This window comes from Neomonachus schauinslandi, chromosome 10, assembly GCF_002201575.2.
Source record: "Neomonachus schauinslandi chromosome 10, ASM220157v2, whole genome shotgun sequence".
NCBI classification, from domain to species: Eukaryota; Metazoa; Chordata; class Mammalia; order Carnivora; family Phocidae; genus Neomonachus; species Neomonachus schauinslandi.
This window is the reverse complement of record NC_058412.1, coordinates 77,803,091-77,814,485: the sequence shown is the minus strand read 5'-3', so window position 1 is coordinate 77,814,485 and position 11,395 is coordinate 77,803,091. Positions and strand designations below refer to the sequence as shown.

The 11,395-nt window shown below is 39.2% G+C and overlaps 1 protein-coding gene across 1 annotated transcript; it reads left to right on the top strand.

Moving 5' to 3' along the window:
- Window positions 1-1,174: 1,174 nt before the first annotated feature.
- On the top strand, window positions 1,175-10,876 carry LYG2 (lysozyme g2). Its single transcript, XM_021701286.1, has 5 exons — window positions 1,175-1,238; window positions 6,466-6,606; window positions 7,824-8,020; window positions 9,028-9,166; window positions 10,758-10,876. The coding sequence occupies exons 1-5, from the start codon at window positions 1,196-1,198 to the stop codon at window positions 10,874-10,876; spliced, it is 639 nt and encodes a 212-aa protein (XP_021556961.1). The 5' UTR covers window positions 1,175-1,195.
- Window positions 10,877-11,395: the final 519 nt, after the last annotated feature.

Sequence of the window (11,395 nt, the reverse complement as noted above, 5' to 3'; positions counted from 1 at the left end):
TAGCCACTCTTGGCTCTGTTTGTCAGAGTTGAATTGGAGCAAGGAGCCATGTGACATATTGGTATGCAGATCATGTGACAATGGAATGAGAAACAAAGAGCAGGAGGCTCAGCCTTCAGGCAAATGACCAATATAGGAATGAGAGCTGCTAGTATTTCCTGTTTATCTTTTTAATGCTAATTATCTGTTTCTTGTTCTCAAATTTAGCAGTTGTTGACCTAGCTCAATTTTAGATGCCCAGAAACTGTCCTCCAAATATATGCCTCCAATATAACTTGGGGGTTCATTAGATTAATTAATTAATAGTGGTTAATAAATGCTTTGAAATCTTTTTATTAAAAGGGCCACCTAAGTACAAAGTGTTATTATAATCAGGTCTAATGAGGTCAGTGATTTAAAGAGAGGGTTTCAAACCATATATAAAGCCCCTCCAACTGTACAGGATGAAGGTAAGAAGAGGCAGGTGATTCTACAGGCTGGTGTTTAGAACCTCCTCCACAGTGGCAGAGCCACACTGAAGTTTGCTTGGATTGAAGCCAGGTAATCATAGATCTACCAACTAATGGATTCTCAAATTGTTTAACTTGTCTTTTAGGACAAAGGCCACTGCTTTGTTAAAGCCTGGCGTGCAGGGTAGTGCTGAAGACGGGGGACTTTCCTAAACCAAGAGGAGAGATTTGCTCTGCAAGTTCACAAACCAGGTTAGTGCTCACCTTCTTGTATCTTGTAGAACACTTAAGCTGTCTTTTGAATGAAACCAAAAATAGAATGTAGGGAGCACAGCAAACCTCTTCTGAGTCATGATCTCTAATGCTCCTCTCAGTGGCTTCTTTTGGTTTTCTAAGGAGACTATAGTCGAAGAATGGGAACAAAATTATGATATGAGCAACCTTGGAGACAGGATGGGAGTATGTGTGTTGGCCTAACATATTTAAGATATTTATAGGCTCATGTCAATATGAAATTGGATTAAAATGAGTTGGGAGATTATACTTAGGAAAGAGTGATCCAATGAACCATAATACTGAGCCTATGAGAATAATATCTTGGAACTGGCAAAAAAAGTATTATACGGGAAATGATTCTAAATTTTCTTTTAATTAAAACAAATTTCCTTCAGAAAACTTTCAAGTTTTAAAATTAACCAGTTTCTCTTTCAAATCATAATAGGTGCTGTAGGATAAGATTCACAACCATGCTACCCTCTATCCTGTTTTGGGGACTTATTGCCCTCATTGGTAAGTCATCGACTGACATTTAGCATCTTCTGCAGGGTGTCCACAAAAACATGTAGCATAGTCATGAATCAGAAAAAGCAATGATTGGGCGCCTGGGTGGCTCAGTTGGTTAAGCCACTGCCTTCAGCTCAGGTCATGATCCTGGAGTCCCAGGATCAAGTCCCGCATCGGGCTCCCTGCTTGCTCAGCGGGGAGCCTGCTTCGCCCTCTGACCCTCCCCCCTCTCATGCTCTCTCTCTCTATCTCATTCTCTCTCTCAAATAATAAATAAAATCTTTGAAAAAAAAAAAAGCAATGATTACATGTAATGGAGGGGTGGGTTCTCCTTCTAATCAGCCTGGCCATCAGTCAACTGCTTACATCTATAATTAACAGTGTCTTCTGCTTGCCAAGTAGGTGAAGGCACTGTCAGTGGGAATTTATGGAACAGTGCCTTGGGAGGCAAGACATATGAAGATAAAATTATTAATACCAGGCAGTAAATAAGAGTTAAATGAATATAGACAGAAAAAGACACTAGTCAGGATGTTGAGACCAGAAAGGCTTTCTGGGAGGATGTTATCCTTGAAGAATGTTTGGTGTTATTTGATAAGAGAAGAAAAGAGTCTGCTGTATGGGTAGAATGGCTTTAGTATAGGGAGGCAGAAATGCATCAAAAGTGTTGGGAGTACAGTAAACAGATCAGTGAGACCAGAACAGAAGTGAGGATTTCTGAGGGGAAGGATAGAAAGGTAGGCTGGTGAGATGGTTAGGGACTTTGAATAAGAAAAGATTGAAAATTTGGCTTCGGAAAAATGAAAAGCAGCTGTAAACAATGTTCAAGTTGTCTTTACGAATAGGGTGAAGATTGAGAAGAAAGTATTTCTGAAATGTTTAATTGTAAATTTGAAAAAGTGAAGCTACAGAAAAGTGATAATTTCCGATTATTTATGTGGTCAAAGGCAGGGGAACATAGTTTTAAATTTTTATTCTTTCTTTAATTTCCAGGTGGGAGCAGAGTTATATAGCCAGTGGACTAATTATGAGCTACCCTACTAGCTATGTTTAATTGAAAGGTGACTATAATTAAGAAGAGCCTGTGTGTTTATGATGTCAACACAAGTAGTGTAAAGTCCATGGTCATATTCTAATCCCCTTAAAGCAAACTTAGGTATGCATGAATCTGCTGGGAATCTTGGTTAAAGTGCAGATTCTTTGACCTTATACCTAAAGACTCTGATTCAACAGACCTGGTATGAGGAGCCCAGAATAGGTATTTTTAATAGGCATCCAGATAACTTTGATACCTGTGAGCATAGCGAAGGCTGGCTCTCCAGTAAAAAGAAATTGAAACTTTTGACATATGGACACTTGATCCAGATAACTTAGATTATTCCTTTACTTCTCATTCATCCATCCATCCATCCATCCATCCATCCATCCATTATCCATTCACAAATATTTATTGAATGTCACAAATATTTATTGTGCCAGGCATTGTTCTAGGTGCTGAGGAGGAGATAGCAAAGGGAAAAAAATGTTCTAGTGAGAGGAATAGGAAAAAAGAGAGGAAGAAATAAAAGGAAGGAAGGAAGGAAGACATGTCAGGTGGTGATAGGTGATATAAATAAAATAATATAAGGTAATGGGTGATAAGGAATGAGGCATGAGTGTGTTGCCTTTTTAATATAAGTAGAAAAAAAGGCTCTTTAGTAAGTTAATTAAAAATTGTTGTAGAATGTTTCAAACACATAAAATGGGGGAGGGAATAGTGTAATTAACTCCCGTGTACCATCATCAAGCATCTATGGTTTTCAACACTTTGCTATTCTTATTTTATCTATTCCTCATGTCTGCATTTTTTGGGAGGATCGGAGGTTAGAATATTGTAAAGCAACCCAAAAGATCAAAACATTTTACCTATAAATGTTTTAGAATGTGTCTAAAATGTACAAGGACCAGCTCTGGCACAAGAAGATGTTCCTGGCTCACCTTAAACATTTCCTGCCCCAGACCAGGAATGAGACCTTTTTCTGAGGAGCACTGGTTCCTCTGAGTGGGAAATAGTATTTAGAGACCACAATATGAGTATCAGGGGTACTCCATTGCTATGGGGTGTTATTCCTTCCAGGTCTTTTCAGTGGAGAGAACTTAGGAAGTATATATTTTTTTTAAAGAAAGAAAAATAATTAAGTATTCATACTGATATTTCCTGACTCCTAATAACATTAACATGATACTTATTTATATATAATAGTTTCAAAATAACTATGGCAGTATTACCAACCAACAGTGATCCTGTGCATATAGTTTAAGATTTTCTTATGATTCTTTATGTTCATAGGATGTATTCCACTAGTGGTGTATGCTTACATTGGCTTGTTTTTAAGTAACTAGAAATAATTCTCTTCTATTAATTAAGTTTTCAGTTTGATATAATTTGTCTCTCACTTTCTAGGATTTTTTTTCTATTTAATTTTTTTAAATTATAGAAACATGTACATGGCTCCAAAATAAAAACTATAAAAAAGGTACATTTAGAGAAGTCTAGCCTCTATCCCTGTCCCTTTTACGTCTTCTTACCTTGCCCCATAACTAACAATTTTTATTAGTTTTTGGTTCATCCTTGTATTGTTTCTTTTGAATATATAAAGAAATCTCTCACACACACAAACACACACTATCATATTTTCTCCCTTTTTCAAACAAATACAATTCCATAACTACTACTCCATACCTGGAGATAATGTTATAGAATCATATAGAGTTCTTCCTTTTTGCAGCTGCATAGTAATCTGTTGTGTGGAAGGGGCTTAGCTTACTCAGTCCCTATGTGAATGATACTTGCATTGTTCCCAGATCTTTGCTGTTATAAATAGTGCTGAAACAACAGCCTATTGCAAAATCTCCTTCCACAGCAATGTATAAGACTGCCTATTCCCCCACAGCCTCATTGTCAGAATACATTGTCAAACTTTTGGATTCTTGCCAATTAAATAGGTAAAAAATAGTGTCTCAGTGATGTTTTAATATGGCATTCTCTTTTGAGTGTGGTTGAGCACCTTTTTATACATTTAAGGATTTTTTCTTTTTTTTTGTTTATGAACTGTTTATTCATATCTTTTGCTGATAGGGTGGTATTTGAACAGAGTCCTGAAGGCAGTGAGGCAGCAAATCATGTAGATACCTGGAGAAATAGCATTCTATGCAAAAGGATCTGTAAATATAAAGGCCTTGAGCTAGGAACCTGCCTGAGATGTTGAAGGATAAGCAAGGAGAAGAATGTGACTGGAGAAGAGTGAGGGAAGGGAAGGAGAAGTCAGAAAGTGAGCAGAGGCCAGATCAGGTAGGGCTTGAAGGCCACAACAGAATGATTGGAAAGCCACTGGAAGGTTGATCCCATGATCCCATGCATGTTTCCACAAACCAGTCTGGCTGCTGGGGGATAGACTGCAAGGGTGGAGGAAGGAGGTCAGCTAGGAGGCTGTTACAATAATCAAGATGAGCAATGGTGGTAGTTTGGACCCTGGTGGTAGCAGAGGTGGTGAAAAGTGGTCAGATTCTGGGTATATGTTGTCAGTCTGCACCCTCACTCACAGCTTCTACGCTTCTATCTTACATATGATCTGTGTCCTGGAAATCCATCCATTCACTCACTCATGTATATTTCCTACACATATTGTAGGCTCAAGATTCTATGCTGAGGGCCATGAAGAGTGCCAATGCCATGCTCTTTGCATCACATGGAAATCCATACTGCTTAGGGAAGCTTAATGGCTTTGCTGGTTTCTACTGGTTTTGTTATCTAAATAGGCTTTCTAAGTATTATGAATTTACTTGATAGTTTCACTGTCTGACTTTCTGATGCATTTGCAATAGCTTTTTTTTTTTTTTTTTGCCTGTTTGTAGTTGGGAGAGAGTAGATTGTGCCTGTATTTTTATTTGTTTTGATGAGTTTTGCTTTTTAAAAAAGTTAGTCTTTAGAGTTGCTTTGTTTTCCTTTTAAAATATATATTTATAAGGAATAGTTCCATTGGTTGTGTGCCTAATTCTAAGAGAGTCTCTTTATACTGTCAAGTTCATCAGAACTAGACCTATAGTGAATGGGGAAAATCCATCTCTCTATTAAAAAATACCATTTACAACACTAAGTGAAACAACATAGTTTTTTTTACATCAAATGTTTTAACAAATATAATTTCTTATGACAAGTATTTGTAGTCTTAAGATATAAGTCAACAGTCCTAGGAACTATTAGAGCAAACTTTTCAACTTACACCAAAGCTCTTTATCTCCTTTAGTAAATAGACTTGGACAGTAAGTCACTTCATAATGACAAAATAAAAAATAAGAATAGGATTTAACTTAAGTTTTTATGGTAAGTTGAATTTTATTTCCAATTTTACTAATTATACTTAGAAATTCAACCTCACAGAAACATGATATAAAATGGATATTTTAAGTTAATGGTACCCTTCTTTTTTATCTTAAGTGGTATTGGTACCCTTCTTTCTTATTTTCTTTTTTTTTTTTTTAAAGATTTTATTTATTTATCTGAGAGAGAGAGAATGAGAGACAGAGAGCATGAGAGGGAGGAGGGTCAGAGGGAGAAGCAGACTCCCTGCCGAGCAGGGAGCCCGATGCGGGACTCGATCCCGGGACTCCAGGATCATGACCTGAGCCGAAGGCAGTCGCTTAACCAACTGAGCCACCCAGGCGCCCTCTTTCTTATTTTCTTAAACGAAGGCAATTTGTTAATCCAGATGTTTACATCCCCAGAAGTATTTGTGTCAGAAGTGTCTTAAAATTTCTCTCAAAGTTCCTGCTTAAAACTCTATTGGCAATTTTAATTCTGATCAAGATTGCAGCAAGTGTTTTTGAGACCTATAAAAATTGATTTTCATAATACTTTGTACAATGTTTAGAATTAACTACTTCATTAAAAGATTTTCAGGGGCACCGCGCTGGCTCAGTCAGGAGAGCATGTGACTCTTGATCTCCAGGTCATGAGTTTAAGTCCCACGTTGGGTGTGGAGACTACTTAAAAAAGTTTTTTTTTAAGGTTGGAGTAAAATGGGACAGGGGAATCTTCTGTTCTGTTTTGTCTGATGAGCTATCCAAGGGGTCTTAGGGAGGGAATTGGGAAAGAGTAAGCCTATGGCTTCACCCTTGGTTTAGTAATGCTCATTATAGCGACTGGAGCAATATATCTCGCAGGCTTCATGAGAATTATCGTTCTCTCCCCCAGGCACTTCTAGGGGCTCATACCCTTTCACTCACTCAATGAACCCTCACCTGCATCCCCGCCTGTACCATGGCTGCTACGGTGACATCATGACCATGGAGACCTCTGGTGCCGCCTGTGATATAACCAGGTTGATGAACTGTGGTAAGTGAAAAGCAAAGCAAACATTTGGCTTTCCCCCTTTCATCATTTTTATATTATTTTTTTAGGCAGTAGCTTAATTTTGAAAAGGTATAATTGCTGTTATAGCAATAAGATCAAAGTTAAAAATTAGAAGAAAGCAGAATACTGACCAACTTAACAAACGACTTCTTTTAATTTCCCCCTATTCTTTTTTTTTTTAAAGATTTTATTTATTTATTTGACAGAGAGATAGAGAGAGAGAACAAGTAGGCAGAGAGGCAGGCAGAGGGAGAGGGAGAAGCAGGCTCCCCGCTGAGCAGGGAGCCCGATGTGGGGGCTCGATCCCAGGACCCCGGGATCATGACCTGAGCCGAAGGCAGCCGCTTAACCGACTGAGCCACCCAGGCGCCCCTCCCCCTATTCTTTCCAAACCTTATCCAAATGTGTTTATTTCTACATAATTAAATGATTGTTTACATAAAATATTAAATTCTGCCTTTGTTTTTTGTTTGTTGTTGTATTTACTTCATGTTACAGCATGAGCATTTAGGCGAGCCTCTTGCTCTTTGTACATCCTCTCTTTTGTAATCCTGTTCCAAAGTCTTCTTCATGTTATCCCAGCATTAGAATGTCAGCGCTGGAAGCAACTACAAGGTCAATCTAATCCTACCTCCCCAATTTATAGATCTGAAAACTGAGGCTCAGCAAGAAGAGACTTCTCATGGGCCTGGAACTAGGTAGTAGCAGAACCAGACTCAAATTTAGGTTGGCTGACTTCTAGTCCAAGAGTCTTCCCAAGGCACCAATGTGGCAGGTAACAGAAGAACAAGAAAGAGAGGGGCGCCTGGGTGGCTCAGTTGGTTAAGCGACTGCCTTCGGCTCAGGTCATGATCCTGGAGTCCCGGGATCGAGTCCCGCATCGGGCTCCCTGCTCGGCAGGGAGTCTGCTTCTCCCTCTCCCACTCCCCGTTTGTGTTCCCTCTCTCGCGGTGTCTTTCTCTGTCAAATAAATAAATAAAATCTTTAAAAAAAAAAAAAAAAAAGAACAAGAAAGAGAGCAGAAGTGGTACTGCTTGGGGTTGTGGACCTTTCTGGGTTTATGCAATTAGAGATTAAAAACAATGTCCTAGAATAGTTGTCCCAAGCTTTGGGCTGTGGTTGGGGGCTATGACTGACTTATTAAACTTTGGAAAAGGGTTCTCTTCTGGAGTAAACAGTTTTGTTTTCTTTTGACTTAGGGATCCGTGGTTCTGAAATGTTTGCTGAGATGGATTTGAGGGCCTTAAAAACTTACCAGATTCTGATCAAAGAAGTTGGGCTGAGGTATTGTGTGGACCCTGCTCTCATTGCAGCCATCATCTCGAGAGAAAGCCATGGTGGAGCTGTCCTGCAAGACGGCTGGGACTACAGGGGACTTAAATTTGGCTTGATGCAGGTACTTGGCAAGAAACTTTCAGTCAGCCCCACTTCATCCTTCCTTATGGAAGCTCAACCCAAACTAGATGTCCATTTGTAGTACTTCCAGGCTTCAAAACACCCTGGAATTTCAGCATAATTTGTACTTCTGTATTTCTGAAACACATCTCTGGTATTTCTTTCCAGATTTATCAGTTTTGGGATATCTTCAGAAAAAGTATCTTATGAGTTTTATAACTACAATTTGCAATTAATAATATGCAATGCACTTAAATTGAGAAAATCTTATAAAGGGCACTATTAGAAGTGTCCATTTGGGGCCCATAAAGTAGTGAATTTTATCCATGTAGATCAAAACACTATAATTAAACTCTACTTGAATCAAATGGTTCTTTAGGCAAATTGGAGGAAGGGGATCCAAATTATCTGGATGTTTGCATCCAGTCATTATTTTAAATTGTCTGTAGAGAGCTAAGCTTCAGACTGTCCCAATTAGAAACAAATTTTTATGTTTGACTGCAAATGTCTAGTCACTGAATGCTAATTATTTGTTTTGAAACAACTTTTTCATAAATTTATTTATATTTGAGAGTTTAACAAAAACTATGCCACTTCCACATCTCCCAAATCATACTTTGTTTCTCTGACTCTCTTTTCTTTTTCTTTTTTTTTTTTTTAAGATTTTATTTATTTATTTACAGAGAGAGACACAGCGAGAGAGGGAACACAAGCAGGGGGAGTTGGGAGAGGGAGAAGCAGGCTTCCCGAGGAGCAGGGAGCCTGATGTGGGGCTTGATCCCAGGACCCTGGGATCATGACCTGAGCTGAAGGCAGACGCTTAATGACTGAGCCACCCAGGTGCCCCTCTCTCTTTTCTGTGAGAGAAAGTAGAATTGATTCTGTGGAGATAAAGTAAGGGGGCCGAGGCCAGTGGCTGTATACTTGAGCACAAGGAAGAGAAATTGGGAATAGTAGAAAAATGTGTTGCTTTATCCAGATGCTGACATTATTATCTGATTTTTGTAGCTTGATAAAAAAATTCATCACCCTGTTGGTACCTGGGACAGCAAAGAACACCTCTTGCAGGCTGTTGGGATTCTAACAGACAAAATTAAGGCAATCCAGAAAAAATTCCCCATGTGGAGTGTGGCTCAACACCTCAAAGGTAGGCCATGTTTGTGGAGCTTTGTTTAAAAGATCAGCAAGTGAGACCCCTGAAGGCCAGATGTGCCCCGGGGCCTCTCTGGGAGTGTTCCCATGGGGTCAGCAATGGGTCTGGAAGGAGCTGCCAAAAGGATGCACTAGTGCTCTCTGAACCACTGAGTTACTTTGAGTGGTCTTGCTTCCCAACGTCCATTTCCCCTTCTGCCAAATGTTGGTGTTCTTATATCTCTCATTAGTTACTGAGCCACTAAGTGATGTCTTGAGAATTAATGCAAGAGTTTAAAAGAATGTTTGCCTTCCTCTGGTAGAATTTTCCTGATGTAAGAAACTTAACGACTTTCTTTGTTTGAACAAATGTTTACTCTGAACATTCTCAGCGACATCTGGGCTTTAGGTACCATATCCAAGTGAAGATCTCTGGTTGGCTGATCACAGACCTCCTCAAGTTCAGCATCTTCCAGACTGAATTAAGTCACTAGCCTCCCACCATAAACTTACTCTTTCTTCTGTTTTTCTGTCTCTTCTCTTTTTTTTGTCTCTGTGAAAGGCACCATATGTCTAGTCATTCCAGCCAGAAAACCAGAGTGTTTTCTTAGGTTCTCTGGTTCCTTCTGTTTTCACATCCAATCACAAGCAAGTCCTATCAAGTCTACCTCTTACAGACCCATGGTGTGCATAATACCTTTCTCCTCCCACACTTTAACATCCTTAATTTAGAATAAACAATTTCTGTTTTCTCTATTTCAAGGTCCCTGAAGTCAGGGATCATGACCAGGGGTGTTTTTCTCTATATATCAGAGCAAAGCAGTCATGTTAAACACATAAATAACTATTGAAGATTAAAATTTTGGGGTAAAATACACATACACACTTGCATACACACACATATCCATACAAAGAAATGATTATGTCTTGTGTACCATTGTGTACCCTGCACTCAGTGTGGCACCCATCCGCCTGGCACATAGTAGGTGCATAAAAACATTTATTGAATGACTGAATGAGGGATTGAATAAATGAGTAAATTCTTTTTTAAATGAGTAAGTTATTTAATGACTGGGAGAATGCTATAAACAGTCTCCGACTGAAGATTTGCTGGGGATCAAGTTTTGCCAGGCCTGGACTACATAAGAGGCAAATATGGCTTTTGCAGCAAGAAAGACAGTCTCTTAAAAGGAGAGAGAAGGAAAAAAATCTGGAATTTTCCCAGAGATTCTTGGGGTGGTTGAGCCTTTCAGGAGGGGAGGAAGGGAGAAGGAGAATCTGGGACTGCCTGCTTTGAAAAATTTGCCTGGAGGGCTTACATCCTGGGAATGCTCATATCTTATTTCTTTTTTTTTTTTTTTTAAAGATTTTATTTATTTATTTGACAGAGACACAGCAAGAGAGGTAATACAAGCAGGGGGAGTGGGAGAGGGAGAAGCAGGCTTCCTGTGGAGCAGGGAGCCTGATGCAGGGTTCCATCCCAGGACCCTGGGATCATGACCTGAGCCAAAGGCAGATGCTTAATGACTGAGCCACCCAGGCACCCTGCTCATATCTTATTTCTGCTGAAAGTTAATATTTCAGTCTGAACCTCTGTTTCATTTCAGGTGGTCTCTCGGCCTTTAAGTCAGGAATCAATGCCATCGTCACCCTAACGGACATAGACAAAGATTTGGTCAATGATCTTCTCGCCCGAGCTAAATTCTATAAAAGACATGGCTTCTAGGCAAAGCTCTGTGGGTGGGCCAGGTTGGCAGGTGTTCAGATGGCCCCTCTTTGAGAGTTTGATATGGATGTGTCATACCCAACACAAAGAAATGGTTGCAATTATGACAGAAAATTCAGTTTTCTTAATGCAAATAAGCATCCAAAAAAAAAAAGAAAGAAAGAAAAAGAAAAGGAATCCCACCCAGTTCATAATATGATTCCCATAAAATGTTCACAAACATATATGCACAATTATTTTGTAGTAAATGTGAATATCATGGTAAGTGACATCTATATATTTCAGTGAGGCCCTATTTTATTCCATGATTTCAATGCCTGCTGACCCCTGTTTTACCAGAATTGTTAACAAGAGAGCCTGGCCTGAGCCTTTGTCCTTTTCCAAGTATTTGTCCAAGCCACTAGGGCTTTGATTGTGAGATATGCTTAACTCATAAGCCAGTCAACCTGTGGGATGATGGAGAAACTAGGGATGGAATTCTAGCTTCACAAGTAACTGAGAGCTGACTGTGGTGAAGCT